Source organism: Homalodisca vitripennis, chromosome 6, assembly GCF_021130785.1.
Source record: "Homalodisca vitripennis isolate AUS2020 chromosome 6, UT_GWSS_2.1, whole genome shotgun sequence".
Classification (NCBI taxonomy): domain Eukaryota; kingdom Metazoa; phylum Arthropoda; class Insecta; order Hemiptera; family Cicadellidae; genus Homalodisca; species Homalodisca vitripennis.
Window position 1 is genome coordinate 95931008 of NC_060212.1, and position 20860 is coordinate 95951867.

General features: G+C 35.0%; 1 protein-coding gene across 1 annotated transcript in view; it reads left to right on the top strand.

The window, feature by feature from the left end:
- The first annotated feature begins 12846 nt into the window (after positions 1-12846).
- Positions 12847-20860, top strand: part of LOC124364573 (alpha-2-macroglobulin-like) — a 55113-nt gene continuing 47099 nt past the window's right edge. The window contains exons 1-5 of the mRNA XM_046820131.1: positions 12847-13047; positions 16484-16643; positions 17908-17978; positions 18189-18240; positions 19217-19347. Coding sequence (XP_046676087.1) covers positions 12904-13047; positions 16484-16643; positions 17908-17978; positions 18189-18240; positions 19217-19347 — 558 coding nt within the window. The 5' untranslated portion in view covers positions 12847-12903. The remainder of the gene's footprint in view (positions 13048-16483; positions 16644-17907; positions 17979-18188; positions 18241-19216; positions 19348-20860) is intronic.

Below are 20860 nucleotides of genomic sequence, written 5' to 3' on the forward strand. Positions count from 1 at the left end.
ATGCTGAGTCTCTGAACGCATTTGTCCTGTGCTGTTGGACGCGAAAGTTGTCCCTGCCTCTCGTCTCGTGTGAACATCCCCTCCCCGAACCAAAGCACACCCCGACACGGAGTAAAGGATCACCTCTAGAAACTAGAGACAGGGCAGAGTCAGAAATCCCAGCTCCCTAAACGCGTTTCAACACGACTCTCTAGGTCAGAATTACTCTTACGGGTTTTTTGAGCTTGAAGACATGCTCCAGCTTTTGCTATGCCAAGTGAGGATAATTTAAACCATAATATCCCCATGTCCAATACCGTAAGGGCAAAGATACCCGACGCAACCTTGGCACCCTTCCAGATTAGTCCTCGATCTAGGAACATTCCTAGGAATTTTGTTGATTCCGTTTCGTCGAGCGGGAGATCATGACAAATACTGAAGGTCTTGTTTCAGATTCCCGTTTGCTTAGCAACTGAAATCCGATTTAATGAAATTTGATTTTCATTCATATGTTTTCGGATGATTACAGAAAAAATTTTTATGCAGGAATTTAACTCAGAAAAAGTAATTATTTTCAAGTTTTGAAGAGTTTTGGCTTTGACACAGAGAGGCGTGTCGTCAGGCATACTGAACCAGCATTCCATTCTGGATCGATGGGTTCAGATCGTTTAAGTAAATAGAACTAGCCCAAGGATAGGATCCCTGCGGGACAAGTATATCTATTCGTAGTCTTGTTTAGAGTATTTAGGCTATCAATAATAACAGTCCATAGCGTAGTTAAGGTGGGAAGCGTAGTTCCAGTTCTACTTCCTGCCAAAAGAAGAAGATGAACTGGAGCTAAATTCAACAGTCTATATTATGTTGATTACCGACGACAGTGTATTATCTATTAAGCACAATTAATATCGCCTGTCTATAGTTTACAAGTGATGTGTGATGTACATAGGCGTGTGCAGGACTTCAGTAGTGGTTGTGCAATTCAGATGAATTGAGTCTTAATGAGTGCTACATTTAGTCTACTTAACCAAGTATATAATGATCGTAGGCCTAATAACTAGTTTGTATAATGAATATAAGCAGCTTTGGTTTTCATAATTTTTATTTACATCCAACTACTCATAACAATATTGGTAGAAACAGAGTTTAAGTTTTATCAATGTGTACTGTAAACAAATCAAGAATAAAAAGGTTACAGTTCATTATTTTGTAGTTTAAAATTCAAAGTCAATTTTAAAGTTATACGCGTCTCTTAAACGGCAAGACAGTATATAATAAACATAAAGTGACGTAAATGTTTCACGTTTCTTTGTATTCATCCGACAGTCGAATATATGGCAAATAATTTACGAAAGAACGGTTAAGATCAATTCATGAATTGGCTATTAAATGATGCTGCCATAAAAATCTTGCAATTCTCTACGTAAAATCTACGTTTCTACGTAAAATTCACATTCTGCACAGACCTGATTTCAATCTAGTAGTGGTGCTAAGGTACCAAATCTCAATCTAGAGTTGGTGCCACCGTACCAAATCACATTCTAGTGGTGGTACCACGGTACTAAATCTCAATCTAGTGGTGGTGCTACGGTACCAAATCTCAATATAGTGGTGGTACTACAGTACCAAATCTCAATCTAGTGATTGTGCCACGGTACCAAATCACATTCTAGTGGTGGTCATGGCACCACCACTGGACACGCCTATGTTGATGAATAATTGCCACCAATTAGTTCCTTTCATACGCTGCTTACTTTCTGCAAACATCAAGTCCAAGGACTCCATTGTAAGCATTAATGTTAGCTGTCCATCAAGAGTTGAAAATGCAGTGCAAATGGACGGCTAAAGAGTGCTAACTGCCGGCGAGTTTCAAATACTGCAAAGTTTCTCATCTGTATTTGGCTCTCTAGCACGGCGAGCCTGGGATTTCCCTGGGGTGCTCGTTATATGTTAACTCATTGAAACAAGGTAGGAGTATGCCTCTCCGCTGTAGACTGATATACGGACAGACATCATGCAGAAAAGACATTTTTACATCCCACTGGCAAGCAAGAAATTTGTGTGATAGGCCAAATTCCATGATTGGACTTGCACCATCATATAACGCATTCTTGTCTATGTAGAAATGAAATTTCTTGCAAACGAAATCAAAATATCTTACCACAAGATGTATTCACATTTTGTTCATAGCAGTGTATTATTGTTTAAAGTCCGGTAAGGTGGGGAAGGTATAACAACGCAAGATTAGAATGAAATCTCTTTAAATGACATTTTACTCATTATTTTCCTTAATATATACTACTATATAAAGTAATTTAAAGAAATATTTAAACAGAAGAAATGAAATATTCCATAAACGTTAGTAGTTTCCAACAAAATAAATGTAGCTATGATAGGAAGGATTGATTCAATTGAATTTTGAGTTTAGTTCCAGTTCACCTTCCTTTTATTTCAGCGTCTGGTATCTGACTCTGTCTCAGATTTGACTCCTGGAATCTGGAGTCGTGTTCGTTTGAAGAGATCCAAAGAAAGTCAAAATTGAACAGAAATGTATCTTCCGACAGAGTTTCATTGCCCTAAAGCTTCTTTAGTAAGTACTGAGATCTTTGAAGCTACGCCACCAAATGTGATGAATATATTTTATGGTTATCTACCTTGCTAAGACAGAGGATTGCTCTTGAAGTCAACCTACTTGATAGGCTACATCCCACTGGTATTAAAAGTTGGACATTCAATGATCGTCCAAAAGAGGAGGATTTGTTCCAATGACCATCACTGTCTCAGGAATGCTTTGAGCACCATTTAAAAAGGCGTTGCCTGCAGCACCCTTGTCATGCTGTGAAGAAGTGCACGCGAACACGCGGTTAACAGCGGCTACTCAGTAATCTCACTACGCTTACGTGTAATTGAAGCGTAGTAGTAATTATCCAAAGATTTTATTACAAAGTTGTATTACAGTATTTTATTCTTAGTGATATATACACATAATACGTTTTCTGATATGCTCTTGACGTGTTATATATTTTAATAAGGTAAGAAAAACATACATTTTATATCGTATCATTTTGTATATTTCAATCGTAAATTTCGTAAGTTCCGGATAGCGTGGAGGTTCTTCATCGACACAGCCAAATTCGATGGTCGGATATACACTACCATATAACTCTCATTCTTATCTATATAGGAATCATGCAAATTATAAAGTCCACATATACAATTTTTCGTGAGATATTTTGCCATATACCAGATTTCATACCAGTGTTTAAATAATAATAATAATAATGTAAGAAGGGTACTACAAGACAAGAGGGCGCTGAAATAAAATCTTTCCACTTTTAGCATGTACTTTCCATTAAGTTTTCTTTTAACAATTTGAATAAGCTACATGTGTTAATATGTCCCTGTCAGATTGTGTACAGATTAATTTATTCTGCAGCTTTCTCGTCAAGATGGTTACCCTTAAGACCAATGTACAACATGAGCTAACGCCCAGCCAAATCCCGTAGAGTGACATGATGCACCATCATCGAACTCAGTGTTGCCTAATTAAGGAATCTTCATGCGAGATACAAAATTCATTCCTACTGATAGTTTTTTCACTGGATAACATATTAAAATAAACTAATTATTTTAATTATTTCCCTCTTCAGATGAATCGATAATAGCCAAAGTACAGGAAGACCGTTTCGAAACTCGTGTAACTGCAGTACTCACTGCACAATTGAATTGTAAATATTATGGATTAAAGACAAATGTGCTCCTTCCTCACTTGTTCAGAGCAATGCAATGTCTTTCATTTCCATACTAGATAAACCACATTGCCAGGGAAATCCGAACAGATGGTTTTCACAGAAATACGAGTTTCACAGGAAACGGATCAATTAGCCAATGAGGATAAAGTCAACTGTCGGTGAAGAAAGCCTTGGTGGTACCAGTAGATACTGTTTAACGGGGGGAGGGGAGGGTGAGGCCCCCACGATTTTACAACTTTTTGCAATCTAACTTCCTCATCTAAACTCACTATATCAACTCCAACGTCAACACATTGATTGGTTGGTTGATATAGAAGCAAATATGTCAGAAACGTGTTCAGGTCGTCGCTTCTAGGAACTGTACATCAATCGCATTGCATTAATACTGGCATTTGTAATTAGATTTATACATTATAAGAAACAAATATCCATCTTGGATTATAACTTACATTTTATTTGTAAAAACAATTCCATTTATTGTAGCTTTATACGTAGTAGCATAACATAATACGTGAATAATATTATTATATGAACCACCATCATCGAACTCAGTGTTATCTAATGAACGAAATTAGAAATCTATGCGCTACAAAGTTTACTGATACCCTAATAGTTTGTCCACTGGATAACATATTAATATGAAATAATTACGAAATTTATAGTTTTCCTATTCAGATGAATAGGTAGAGTGCATGAAGGCCGATTTGAAACTCGTATAACTGCAGTATTTATTGAACCATTGAGTTGTATATTATCGATTACGGTGCACCTTACTCGTGCGTTCCAATCATTCTCTTATAGTTAATGAGTTAATTCATTAAGTGTTCATTAATTCTCTTATAGTTAATTCATTAAGTGTTTAATACAAACAAAGTAAGAGTGCGCTACACTACATGTCGCGTCAGGCATCGTTAAGGTAGCATGCGAAATTTCAAGGCTATAACTCATTTCATTCTCGAGATGTCCAGCTGTCAGGCAGGAGACATACATCATAGATTAAAGAAATGTATACACCCCCTCGGTAGCCAAATAATATGTCAACCTACTAAGTGCTTCAATGACGCTCAGCCGAATTCTTTAATTGGACATGCACCATCGTTGAACACATTTTTGTCTATGTAGAATTGAAGTTTCGTGAAAAATGTAAACCATAATGCAGATGATCTTTATCGTAATATTTTTGCCACATGGCACATTCACATTTTTGTTCATTGAGTGCTTCATTTGTTTCATTTGTTCCATTCAGTTCCATTCAGTTCATTTGTTCCAAAGCAGTGTTTCAAATTCCTGTAATTTAAGGAGGGTACTACAACGCAAGAGTGTGCTGAAATCAGATCTCATCACCGACTTTTAACGTGGACCTTTACTCTACATGTGTTAAAGATGTACGATTGTAATCAGTTTGTTCACAAATTGATTTATTCTGCTATTTTCTCGTGCCAACCATGGTTGACCATAGCGAAAATGTACAAATATTTGCTGACGCTCAGAAAAATCGTCAAAACATGCACCATCAACGAACTTAGTGTGACTGGCAATAATAATGCTAAATTTCAAGTTTATAGGTCAGTTGTTTTCTAGATATTGTGCAGTTAGACAGACAGAAAGGAATGAAATTTTACCAGCCCAAGAGTGATAGATTACGCTCAGCCAATCAGATTTAATTGTACGCTAAATTTATTCCCCTCCCTCTCGAACAGCCGCAATGCGAGGTATCGATGGTTAGTGGCTCCCATGAACAATCGATTAGCATGGTCAGCAGAGAGTGTGACAGGGACGATCACATGACGTCCTGTCACACTCTCACTGACAGTCCGGAAATGTAACTATGTACCACAACGTCACGTCACAAACATCGTGTTTGCTGATTGACGTTATCTTCGTAGTATCGCAATCCATCAACGTGATGTACACATTGTTGTGTCAGCGAGGGAGACGCTATGTGAACACAGGAAACAAGAAGACAGTAGTCCCCTGTGTGCAAACTTCAACTCTAAATTGAAATTTCCATTATCTACACATCTTCCTAGAGAAAATTTATATTTTAAAAGCAATGACCGACACGATCTCTAAGCACGGTGGAACAACCAAGTTTATCACAATAGAGATCATTTTGAGCATCTTCGTCGCCGACTTTTTCTGGATCTCTTCAGACGAACATGAGTACAGATTTCAGGAGTCAAGTCTGCGACAGCGTCAGATTCCAGACGCTGCACTAAGAGGAAGGTGAATTGGAGGTAAAGTCATCCAACATTCACAATAAATCAACCCTTCCCACCATAGCTACGTTATATGTGCAAACGTTAGCTCGCAATAAGAGCAACTCATAAAATAAGACACACTGTACAGTATTAATTAACTGAACATACTGTACTACACCAAGATCTGATTGGGATCACAAACTGGCTGCGGTTAATTTATACAACGTAAAGGAAACGTTATCTCGTTTATTTCCACGGAAGCCTTTTTATGTTTTCAAAATATTCCTGCTACTTATTCTATTCTGCTATTTATATTGCCATTTTATTCCTGCTAAGTAAGGTATGTGAAACAAGTGATACAACGATTGCTCCGGTAATTAAAAATGGAACAATGCGATCTAGACAATATGCTCTTAAGATATCGCAGAGCAATAATCCATGTAACCTTTCATTAGTTCTTATTCCAGGAACTGTAATTATAATTATTACCCCCAATTTATTGGTTTCTAGATAGTAGTATCACGAACCGCAAATAGGTCCGATATGTCGTCATTTGTTCCGAAATCCTTCAACAAACCAGGGACATAAATTAAATTCGTGAATTTTAAGATATCTTATGAAGCACCCTAAAACGTATTCAATTTTACAATGCTGCACGCCTAGAATCCACAATTAAAAAAATCATTTTTAGATATTTGAAAAGCAACAACAATATACTTAGACAAAAATTAACAAATATATTAAGTATACATAGAGTGGACATACATATGGTGGACAGGGTTTATTCAGCGCGGATATTGAGTTTAGCCACATTTCACTTGAAAACTGAACCGTCATAGAATTTTAAATCCTGAAATATGGAGTCCACGTCCGTCTGAAAAGATCCAAATAAGTCGGCAACGAAAAAGTTCAAAACGAACTCTTTGTTTCGTTTCAATATCAGACACACCTAGACTACAAAATTTCTGTGTCTGCCTTACCATCCAATACAATCTAGACGAGAAGTGTTCTCATTGTTGCTCCACCGTGCTTTGGAATCGTGTCTAAAACATCGTAATGGACTCAATCGTGCATCTGATGAGACAATGAGAACACTTATTCATCTAATTCATCTAGATTACACTGGATGGCTGTTGGGTAAAGAAGACAGACCTTTTTATAGTCAATATATCTAATGACAAAACGATGTAAGGAGTTCGTTGCCGACTTTTTGGATCTACTTAGTATTTAAACAAAATTAATTAATTATTTTCTGAGGATATTAAACCTCCTTAATTAGGTTATTAGAGATCTTTTTAAAACTTCAAAAACATACTCTAGAAACTATGCTACACCATTTTAGTAATGCAGATGTGATGAACAGCGAGTTTTATGCCTTTATATAGCCAGAGTAGGACATATCAAACCATGAAATCCGGCACCAATCCAATATTAGAACTGATACACATGTAAATGAGATATCTATATGTAGAGTGGAAACAGATCAACCCGTGTTCTTTGTGTATCATTCTCATTTGTTTGTTTGTTGTGGAATATAAACCTTATATTCCCGATCATATAAAACATTTATTGTTAAGACAATACAGTAAAACAACATCGTTACGACGCGAAACCGTGACGTTGCTGAAAACCAACTAATTTCACGGTTACACTTAATGTCGTTTTGTTAATTTAAAGATCTCTTTATGAATGTGCATCTTTTTTTTATCGACAAATTACTCTCCAAAACATATAAAAGATGAATAATTTGATTTATTACACGATATTAGTACAAAACATTAAACAGTACACAAAAGCAACTCGGAAATTACATTTTCACGTTTAAAAAGGACAATAGTGAAAGGGTGATGAAACAAAATAAACTAACAGTCCACAAATTTCAAAATTACGATTTAAAAACAAAAATAGATTTGGCTAGAAGAAAGTTACTTTAAATGGGAATAGGTAAGGTATTTCTATAAATGAGAAACATTGATGTTAATGTAAGACTAAAAAAAGGAATATTAAAGAAACAAGCCCTATCTTGTGACATATCATATTAAAGATCTAATAAATAGAAACACAATGTTACCTGTACACCGTTTATAGCAAAAGTTATGGGCAAATAATGCATAATAAAAATAATCTGTAGGGACAATGTCAATGTCTTGCACATATCAACACAATGAATGCATGATATCTTTTAGTAATACTTTGAGGGGCCCAGCTTATCCCTTTACGTAATTTCTCATGTTTCTGGTGTGCATAGTTTTGGTAAGAGGTGTCTTTTTTCTAGATGGCTTTACAATTTAAGGTATTACCCATTACTTTTGCTAGGATCATCGTAGAAATGTTTGGTTCATGGCATTATATTTCTTTTGAATTTACTTTTCAAATGATATGTCACAAGATAGGGGTTGCAGTTTGAAAATTTCTAGTGACCCCTCTCTACCCCCTTTGAAAAATGGAGGAAATATTTTTATCCTCCAAAAAGATTATAAAAGCATTTTAGTAGGTATGGTGGAGGTTTTACATAGTTATAGCAATCCGTTTAAAATATATCCAGGCGTATCAGGACTTAATTTGCACCCTGTATAACAGATTTATATGGCACTGACAATGTTCAAAATGTGAATACATAGCCTACAATATAAATAAATATTGTTTTCTATAGTATAATTTTTTTAATCTTCCACGTGTTATATAGCCTTTGGTTATTGCTTGATGTATGTAACGCAACTTTATGTTAAATCTGCGAGTTTTAAGAATAGTATTGAACACACTATTGTATATCAAATCTTTTAAAGTGTTTACTTGTTTTTTGAGAAGGCACCTCTATTGCAGTATTTCCTGTCAACTCTCTCGTGTTGTTCTGTCGGAAGTTGTCTGATTCCCATCATCCTAATACTTCAGGGTTATCAAACATTTGTTGCCTGTACTGTTGACTTAATAAATCCCAATACAGGAAGTTTACAATATACCTAATACTTACCTCATGGGAAAATGTTTATAAATTTAATAACAGTCTTATTTTACAAGGTAATATTGGGTCTGAGATGTTCTTTCAAAGTGACCTCCGCGCCATCATGATTCCAAATGCCATTAGTCTGTGGCAGTGTCAGATTTTAGACGCTACAATAAGCGGAAGGTAAAATGGAGTTAAATTCAATATTCTCATTGAATCTACCCTTCCCAATATATTTCTAGAATGTCTGGTGGATTTTAGTTTTGAAAACTGGTTTATTTTCGTATAAATGACTTGTATATTTTATATGAAACTGCCAATAGCGGTAAATGACCAAGTAGATTGTTTACTCATAGAATTCTTATTTGTCGTGATTGTCAATGTCAACTATTACAACAAAACAACTTTAGAAAGTACTGTCAACATTTGTAGGGCCTCATTTCAGTGTTATTATTATACATAATGCCTAGAGCTAACGGGAGCTAAAGGTTAGTAGCCCAATTGACATATTTACTCTCCAATTAGTTTTTAACAACTATCTGAGGAACGCATTTTACTTGATAAAACTTCGCTTCTCCATCGATAAATAATATCAACATATTTTCATTCACAATACGTAGTTGTGAAATAGTAGATTAAAGCAAGTCTACATGTTTTTTCTGTTCATGAATATTCTCTTAGCGATTTACATATTTGTCAGGTCTTCTATATAATAAGGCTAGTTTTCTTTCACAAACTACACCCATTGAATTAATATAATGCGACTAATCGTTAAGGAGTGTTCTTCCTCAAATAAGAACGCAGGTAGGACTATAGCCAGGAGGATTGTGAAACTAATTGACCTATGTAATTTCACATTTCCTTTAAAAACAAACCATTTTCCTTGTAAGTCTAAATGGCCTCTCCTTCAAGTATATACTACAGGAGCCTTGAAAGGGTTTCGACTTACTCATAACTTTTACCGACCTTCATAGCAAACCTTTGGAATTTTATGAACAAATAATGTTCCATGTGGTAGTATTTAATACAATTTTTACTAATATATAAAATTTGCGAAATATTTTATCGAAAGTATGTTAGTTTTGTTTCAACCGTTTGATAAAACGTGATATTTTTCACATTAGGGATAACCAGAATGCTTTGCTTAAAGTTTGTTATTAACGAAGATTGATTTGAAAATATAACAGGATTTCGGGCATATGCCGTCGTTATATTTTCTAAAAATAGAACTCAACGTTCGTGGATGGAAATCCTAGCACACATCTTCCTCTGATGAAAAAAACCTTAAGATTCACAAAAATGTGGCGACAAACCGTACACTATACTAAAATTTTATAAAAATGGATCGTTTAACTATTGAATTCCATTAAATTTGTATATAGACGATTGTACATATTCATACCAACGTAATGGGTTTTGTGTAAAAATTACTACAGTACTGTACTGATCAGCATTAACAGAGTTGTCCCTCTCAATGTGGTGCGATCGATGTATGAGTAACTTTACAGAGGATAGGAGAATGTAGAAACATTTGATCACGCCACGAGGAATTTTAAACACATTAAAAGAAGTCATCTTCTGAAATACTCTGGAAAAATGGCTCAACGTGATATAATGTTTACAGTTTGTAAATGAAATGCTACATAAAGAAATACATTTTAAAATGAAATGTTACTTAGGAAAGTAACAAGTATGTTAATGCTTTACTACTGATGTATGTATAAAATATGTGATTTCCTACAAATACTATACAACTTTATTGCCTCGCTTTAATAGTTTTTACACTCACCTGATTTTAACATAAGCTTTTTTTCAACACGCATATTTGATAAATTGAATGCCTGAATTCTTTGTGGAATAAACCCTTCTCCCATTCAACCACAGATACAGTGAAAACCTGCCTTTTATCAAAGTGACATTTAATCAATACATTGATTCCTACTCGACCGTAGACAAACACGTCCAGTAAGGTCAACCACCTGGGCGAAATATACATTTTTCGCTATTGCCAACTGTTTTTTTTTCATTGCTTTGATTAAACTATAAGTTTTACCCATATAATAAATATTTAATAATTTAAAAGTGAACTTCTGTAACTGCATCCAAAAAGAAGATCTCCCCATGCATAGTTAAACGGTGATCAAAACGAATAATTTCTATTTCTCGACTTTAATATAAAACTCAGTCAAATGTGAAATAGTATCAAAAACACAACGGCAAAGGACCGGCGGAATAAGATTCACAACAGCAACGAAACTATAGTAAGGACCACGAAAGAGTGCAGTTGGCGGCGACCAATAGAATGGACAGGCCCGTGCGACGTTGCCATACATCACGTCAACTGTCGCCCGGTACGACGCGCTACTGCTATAACGGGCAGTAAGTTTGGCAACATCGCTTAGTCCTCATTGGCTGCTCCAAAGTCACGTGCTAAATAGGCTCCTCCCTTATCTGCACTCTCTGGTGGTCCCTACTGTAGACGTTGTTTGGTCACTAGGCCGCCAGTAATGTGATGTAAAAAGATGATTATTGGTATGCATCGAAAGCCGCTTAGCTAGAGTATTCAATGCAGTGACACTATCGAGTACTAGAGTGAAGCGTGCAGTATAATAGTAGATATCTGAATTACCGCTCAAGACTTCAAGGGCTTGCCAAATCTGTAAAGAACGTTACAAATTAATTCGTATGTAAACCCACCAGAGGAAAACAAACAATAAAAAGATATATTGTTGTTATTAAAAAGTAAATACCAGTCAACCCTTTCGGGATCTAAGACGCAAAGTCAAATTGTTGGCTTACTTCATCGCAAAAGACATGTCCCTACTGGGGGCTATACGCAAAATCAGTTTATTTTATCAAAATTCTGAGGGATCTTGTCGGAGTTGTAAGGATTTGTGGAATCTTTCCGTCGGCATATGGTTTATCACTAAAAGACATGTGCCAGATCTAATCGTAAAATCATAGTGACGTACTTAAGGCGTGAAACTATGACAGATACTTCCGATGGCAACACGAGGATAAATATTAGTGAATCTGAAGCCAAAAATATCTTTTGATGTTTTCAAGGTCAAGTATACCGAACTCTCTCAGTACTTAGCTACGGTACCTTAAAACAATCATTATGACATGGGAGTCATAATTATGCAAAAATTACGGGAAAAGATAACTCAACGGTTATATGTCGTGGGCATGCAAGGCGTTTAAAATATCTAGAATCATCGTAATATTTTTAAAACCGTAGCATACAAATTTACAAAAGTTTTAGATACGGTTATCCTTGTTGTTCAATAGCCTCGCCTACAGTAGGAGTGCGGTCCGTGGGGGAATTTCCGTTGATGTAAATAAAATGCAAACCTAGGTCAATATGTTTATAATTTTAAAGGATTTATTACAAGAACACAAGCCACACTTCAAAAGTTTTATTCTTGAAAATGGTGGCTGCTGAAATAATAGGCTATCAATATTCAAATTTCAAACAGATGGTTATTAGAGTGTCCTAGTGCACATAGTTACATATAAAGTAGTCACATTCTACCCATAGACAGTTTCCTCAGAGAGGAACAAAATGGGTTGCAATGGGTGAAAATTTATATTTTAACGGTGTAAGGCCAGGGATGTTATACAAGGTGCTCACAATGTTTATGCATGACGAGCTGCAAAGGGCGGTGGTGTACGCCAGCATCGTCAGAGACGACCAGGTGTTGGCAGAGGGCTCTCTTGACATCATAACTAACACACAAACATTCACTTAGAGGTTCTGATGTTGTGTTGTATTGTTTCAGACGGTACATCATTATCTCTCCTCAGACTGTAAGGCCAGGGATGTTATACAATGTGCTCACAATGTTTATGCATGACGAGCTGCAAAGGGCGGTGGTGTACGCCAGCATCGTCAGAGACGACCAGGTGTTGGCAGAGGGCTCTCTTGACATCATAACTAACACACAAACATTCACTTAGAGGTTCTGATGTTGTGTTGTATTGTTTCAGACGGTACATCATTATCTCTCCTCAGACTGTAAGGCCAGGGATGTTATACAATGTGCTCACAATGTTTATGCATGACGAGCTGCAAAGGGCGGTGGTGTACGCCAGCATCGTCAGAGACGACCAGGTGTTGGCTGAGGGCTCTCTTGACATCAGCACCAACACACTCTCTGCTTTGCCTCTCAAGGTAGGTTTTAAAATTAATTTGTATCTTCTTTGTATAAACATAACTCTTCGAGGATGAGTCAAAGTAAGACAAATAGATTTTAGGGACTAAATGTGAAAGGTTACTCCGTCTGTCTATCCGTCAATGTGAAACTGTTGATACAAAGATCATAGAGTCTTGATACTTGGTGCAAGGAAGAATGGTATCGATTTTGGGGTCAAAGGTTATAGGGCAGTCCGCCTTCCATACAATAACTCTATCGTTCCGTTATTTCGAGTCCTTCAATACTCTAGTGTGTCGGTTTTTTTGTTCGATAAATTTATACAGATCCCTTTAAAAGGGCAAAATAAAGTTTAAGAAACTTTTTAACATTTTCAAATATAGTGTTTGTTTATTTTGGTGAAATAGCCGCAGTTTAGCCTACGAATAAAATCACTTTCATCCTGTACAGAACTTCCAACAGGCAGACCTAAAATTCTATACTTTAACGTGCAGGACCACGTTTAAGATTTGTTGACCCTTTACATAGTTTGTATCCATTTAGATACATCATCCCGTATGTCTGTAAATCTCTCACTACATACATGCTTCCAATTAAGGAGTTAAACTAGGTAGCACAATTTGTTACAGGTTGAGAAAGTAAAAGCTCTGTCAACATTTATAAAACTATTAATAATATTCGTAAAAAACTTTAATTCTCACTTTTGTTGCCTACGGAGTTAAAATTAAATTATAATGTGCATTTCCTCCTATCAAATCCACTGTAACAATCGTTTTTATTTAAATACGTTTTATTTTTAAAAAGTTTGGCTTCTATTTATACATGGATAGTACTTCTATTTCCTAAGGGCGACATTGCAGTAAATACAGTCAGAACTTGGTTGAGTAAGCTAGGAAATGGTAAGAGGAGGGGGGGGTGGGGTTCTGTGATTTACATTTTAGCACCAAACTTGTGTTAACAATATTACTGCGGGCTTCACTGCAAAGTCGGTGAGCGCAGATATTCACGCGGACGTGAACATTCCTGTTATATATATATATATATATATATATATATATATATATATATATATATATATATATATATATATCAGTTGTTGTATGAGTAGCTCATACAATCAGGGCAGTACTCAGGTTTTACTGGTCCCGGAAAAGATATTCGGCCCCGGGCCCTTTCAGGCCCTAGCACCCGCACCGTCCGTGACATGGTCCCTTCAAAAAGACCAGTGAGGACAAGGTCCTGGTAACAGTTTTTTTCTACTATTGATTCAGTTGAAGCGTTGTATAGTTCTTTTGTCAAAAGCAGGTTGGAGTACTGTTCTGTAGTTTGGGATCCATCTTCAATTGGCAGTATTTCAGCACTTGAACAAGTCCAAAACAAATTCCTTCGATATTTACATTACAAACAATTTAACTTTCTTTGTGTGTACCGGGTACAGCGGTTGTCGCAAAATAACCGGATGAAGCAACGTCGAGCGTGGTTGCTGCTTGGATGGGTGATCTTGTAATACAGCTGAGTGATCCTGTCTTGGTTATTGGTGGTGGTTCGGAAGCACTTTAAGCCGTTGGTCCCCGAGTCAAGTGTTAGAGAGGGCTTCGTAGCCTGATAAAATAAGACATCTTTACTTTACTTTACCTTACCTTACCGAAACCTTTCAACGGCAGTTCTTAGAAGAATCTACGATTTGATGCACTTACATCCAGAAGGATCAAACCTGGTCTTACGTTTATTTACAAAATTAATCATGGTTTAATAGACAGTTACGTTCTTTTAAATAGGATCCAGAAATGTAACACAGTCCAACACTATAAATTTTATTTTTTAAAGCCTTAAGACTTTTAAATTTCTTCAAGCAGGAGGTAGATGTGTTCAATGACATAGTTGGTGAGTTCAAATCCCAAATTGACAAAGTTTGTTGAGTTATTATAAAGCAAACCATTCAATTTTGTATTTATAAAAATTATTCTTTCGTTCAGTTAGGTATACCAAGTGTCTGAACTTGTACAGAGCATTATTTTAATTTATAAATTTTTGCTTAGCCTAATATTCTTGTTTAAAGGTTTTTCTTCCTTTGTACTGAAATTTATTGTATTTTGTTTAGAACTATAAAATGTAAAAATAGCTGTAAGGATATTGCATATATGTCGACTATTGTATATATAATTTAAGTAAATAACTAAAATTGACCAAAAAATCAATCTGAGAACAGGTCTGCATACAATATATAAATAAATAATATGTATGTCACTCCAACTCACCCAGCCCAGGAGCCGAGACTGCGTACTGTATAAGCACTTAACCTGGTTTTTCTTGAAATTGATAGAGGAATTTGTCCATGGACAGACAATCGTCAACCATGTTAGTTCTAGGCGAGGTTGAATTGGGAAGGTGTTAAAAGGGACAAAAATATGAAAAAAATTTCAGATCATATCCAAGAACGTAACCAGGAAAACATTTTGAGAGGAGGTCAATTTCCCATATTGGGCAGAGAGTAAGGCCCTATTTTGTTCCTTAATAAGTTCTTGACCCGTTTCTTTGTTGAGAACGATCTTTCAGCAGTACATGTCACTAATACTGAATTATTTAAATAATAATAATCGTTTACTAAAAAGGTAATTGAAATAATGAATATTTGGGGTTAATCCGGACCCCTTAGACTCCCTTGCTGGCTACGTCCTTGATTACATCTATTGTAGTTCGATACACGTAATATTGACTGGCACACACATAAATAATTGTATCACCGCCAGACCACAGATAAAAAGACTGAACATCGCCATTTTAGGGTCTGTATACAGTATAGTTACCTGTTGCTAATTCAACATATATTTGGTAACTAAACCTATATTGGTTAGCTAGGGAAAATATGATCCAGGAAAAATTGTCATTTCAACAAAATCAAATAAAACGCCCATTGACACGTTTCCAAATCTCCGCGATAGCAGCATGGCTGACGATAATTTCGATAAAATTCTTCTTAAGTGAAATTTTTCTATCGATTACAAGAAAACCAGGTTGGGTGTTTGTACAAAACAATTGGTTCCTCCTTCCTAGACTATAACAACTAGCTACAAACAAAAATAATCGTTCTTTGTTTAAAGTTTGTTATTTATGATGGAAGGGTTTAAACGATTACAGGATTTCAAACATTTGCCATCGTTATAGGTTATAAAAGATATAACTCAACGTTTCGAGGATTGGAATCTATCCTCTTCGTCATGTGGGGGAGGTATTATCGATCCCAATCCTCGAAACGTTGTGTTATACATTTTATAACCTATAACGATGGCAAATGTTCGAAATCCTGTAATGCTTTCAAAAATAGTTGTAAAATAAATGAAGTTGTTTTTGTAATTTTTAGGATATTATATTTTTATTAAATTGTTTTATGGCTGATTCCTACTTTTTTCTTAAACATCTTTGTTTATCTATAAACCATTGTTCCTCCTGTTTCAGTTAGCAATGTCCATTCTACCAGGAAGTTACACTTTAAATGTGGAAGGAAGGAACAACGGAATGGTCTTGTTCCAAAATTCCTCTGCGCTCTCTTTCGATTCCAGGTTCTTGGCTGTAGTTGTCCAAACAAGCAGGCCTATATACAGGGCAGGCCAAGAAGGTAAATGAATAATGCCAAACAAAATAATGTTGAAATTCATAATGTTTAGTGGATGATTTTTTGGAATGTCACGATTATTACAGACGTTCGCTACTGTTTCATGTGCAAAAACACTAAGACAAAATCGATGTCTACTCTCTTATTAAAAAAACAATTTAAACACAAATGTTAAGAACTGTGACATACTTTCAACACGTCCCAGCTATTTTTGTATTTTTAATAGCATAATTTTGGTGTTGGTAATTAATTATGCATGGCAGTGGTAAATCTATGAATTTAATTTTAAAGGCCAAATCTAATTCATATTTGTTAGTGATAATATACCTTTTTATTTCTTAAATATTATGTATAAAAATAAATATATGTATGGACAATTTTGAACAGATCTTCGAAAAAATTTTAAAAGGATTTAATACCAAAACCTGCATAGAAACAAAATGGTTTCTTGTACAATTATATATTTGTACTATTATATTTAGTTTTTTTAGTATCCATGCAGCTCTCGACAGCCCTCAATGTGCAGCTGGGATATTTTGTGATGGCAGTAAAGCTTTCGATAATGTCAATCTTGAAATTCTTTTTTCTAAATTAGAGATTACTGGTGTTAGAGACATCGCACAACAGTGGCTCAGGTCATATGTCTCACTAAAGTTTTCAGTGTGTGCATGTAGCTAATAAGACAGGTGTAACTAAGTCAGACCTCCTTCCAATACCGAAAGGCGTACCTCAAGGATGAAGTCTTGGCCCCTTGTTGTTAATTTTATGTAAATAACAATAATCCACATGTCTGTATCTGTAGTTCCATATGCGGATGACACTAAAGTGGTCAATGTGACCACAGTGCGGATTCTATTATATATCTTAATAATTCTTTAAAATTCCAGTATAAGAAGTCTTAAGTCATGTCTGTCGCATATCGGTCTCGATTTGAATACCGAGAAACTACTGTTGTCCACAAGTCCCTCAATCTGAAATTATTGCTGTAACTGATGATGTTGCTGTTTTTTTAACACTCTGTTTTAAACTGTTGCTATTTAAGATGTACTTACATCCGCAAGAAGTGTCGCGTCCGACAGTAAAAACGGGTGACATATTAAAATTCAATGAAATCGTTAATTTGAACTATTTTATCAAATTTAAGTGAATTTTAATTTATTTTGTGATTTACTTATGTACAACTGTTATTGCTAAAACAAGTAGCTATCACAGAAACTATGAAAGAAAGGATAAATCTGTCCCACCACTAATCTTCAATTGATTTCAGTGCGATTCAGAGTTGTAGCGCTTCACACAAATCTACGCCCGTTCAATGATGGCTTAGAGGTGTATGTACTTGTAAGTATCGGTAAATACATTTCTCTATTATTCAAAGATTAGTTGATTCTGTTTAAAATGTTAGCATTAAAGTGATAAATTTCTTGTATTCTATTCGCAAGAAAAAAAGAATAAAAAAGAAAGAAAAAAAATTAATGTGTTTTACTCTTCGTGATGTTTTTTTCTTGCTACCTTAGTTATTATGTTTTCTATGTAACGTGAACGTTGCAGGACCCAGACGGTGTTATCATGAGGAGATGGATCTCAGCTTACACAAATAACGGTATGTAAATTGTCTCATATTTTCTTCTTCCTATAAATTGATCTAATTACAAAATAGGCCTAAATAGTTCAAAAAAAAGACACAACATTTTTTCTTTACTCGGCGCGGTGTAATGTTTTCATATATTTTATTTTGTACAGTACCAGAGAAGTCCAAGTTGGATCCTCAAAATGCCTTAATTCCATTCTTATATAAAATATTTTGAAAAAATGTGTTTGTAAAAAGCATAAGTTTAATATAAAAAAGTAATACAGTCGCGGGATTTGCTTCACTGTTTCAGGGTTTTTATCACCACTTTTTTATTTTCTTTTGTGAATGAATTTAGAATAACGTCTTCGTTTACCTCCATGACATTATTATTAGCTGAAAAAGAAATAAACAATAAAAATATTTTCTACCTGTAAAATTTATAGTATGTACGCTCCGTCACAGTTGCTTTACAGACACCATTCTCATTGCCTGGTTGTTTCAGTAAAACGTACTTTAAATGCCATGTATGTTCAAATCAGATGTTAGATAACGGTTTGTTTATGTTTCGGTCAAGCTGTCATTCTACTTTGAAGGCATGTGGAAAACATAAACATGCGTGACGTTCCGTGACGCGGAACGAAAGTTTTCCCCTGGGTACACATACATCCATAGCCCGCCAAAAGAAGTAGTTACTTCAAAAATCAGTTTTAACCGAGTATTTTGGCAATGTTTGATGCTGTTTTGTGCATGGTTCATGCAGAACTATACTAGTTATTAAAAACTATAATTTAATGAAATGTATATCACCGACCAATTTTGAAACTTTCTTTGTTAATTAAAATATTCTAGCAAATGTCTAGTGATACAGTTATTAGATATAAGTTAATAAAAGTGAGAAAACTACTATAATATCAGTAACATCGTATCTATTGAACATTTTGAAATGGCTGTTGTACTTTCTTTGTTCATTTATTCACACATCTATGGATATATCTCTTTCTCACAGGTGTCTCAAGTTTGAGATTCAAGCTTCCGAAATTGGCAAAAGATGGATATTGGAAAATACGAATAAAAGCTTGGAACCAAATTGAGGAACAGGTCATCAAAGTGGAGACTTACTTTGACCCTCTGTTTGAGGTAAACTTTTCAGCATTTTCTCGGCTTGGCACTGCATGGAATTTATTACTGGATAGTGCTATACTACTTACTAATTTAAATAATAATTTTAAGAGGTATATAAGACAGGTATAGAATACGTTTTGGTTCAAGGAAAAGGCTTTATTGTAATTCAATGGAAGATTTTGATTCTCATATTCTTTAAAATTTGGAAATTTACTATAATAATGTTCAATTATTCTGTTTATTAGCTCTGGTATTTTGAATAATACGAGTATGATAAAAAGTAAAGATTAGAATAATTTTTAAGGAAATAGAACTTTCCAGACATTTGCCATCGTTCAGTGATACAATACAATCAGTAACACTATATTTCGAGATCTGCAATCTGATCTCTTATTCAGGTAAATGACTCTTGGCTCTGCCTAGTTTGATCACTATTAAATTATTAATTTTGTTTTTAAAGAACTGTAAATTAAGAAATAATATTCCCAATTATAATACAAGGTACAATCAAATTCAACAAATCAAATTTAATTCCACATACCTCTAATTCGATATGGGGTCAGACTATCAAATTGTGTTTTAAATTAAACTAAAGCCTTAGTACTAAAGATATTTTTGATGTTTGAGAAATCCATGAATACAGGAGTAATTGTATAAATCATTCGAAACATTTAATATCCAATTTTTACATGACAAATAATTAAGTTACTTTTAAAATTAACATTAACTAAAAACTATAATTGTAACTACGAGTACTTTATAAATTGGAAATGATTCTCAGTGTATGCTACACTTAACTTATCAGCAGTGCTATTGTTCAGTGATAGAAGAAATCAGTAACACTACGTTCTGATCTCTAAACACAAGATCTGTAATTTGATCTCTTCCTCAGGTGCATTACTACCTAATCTAGGTTACAATAAACTAATCACACCAGTGCGTTGTGACACGCATAAGTCTGGAATCGCAACAACCATGTCGTATGTTAACTTCACTAACTCTAAAACATGTTCTTAATAATAACAAAACACTAATTATTAAAACCAAACTAAGGACTGCAGTTAACAATAGGTCTGCACTGAACGGCCAATCACCAAGTTATTAGTGAATGGGGATCGTCATGACAGAAACAGATGGAGGAAAAAAGGAAACGGGAATGGGGCTTTTTTATTATTCATTCATTTTAGACGAACTTCTCAAAACCACTCTGTGACTCTGCATTGATTTATGAGAAATATTTAATCTTTTTGATACGTTAGGTTTCCTTATTACTGGTTGCCTATACCGATTCGTAGTGTTATTGACTTCTTACATCCATAAACGGAAAATCCTGGTTCCTGCACAGTTAAGAAGAAATAACATAGTTGATTATTAGTATTAAGCATACATATTAACTATTTAGTGGTATTAGTGTAGTATTAAGTATTAGTATAATCAGTAATAAGTTAATAAGTGCTAATGCTTGAGCTGGTTTGATAGAGTTTTTTTTTATGGCGAGCCCATTCATGTAACTCGCTACCAGGTGGCG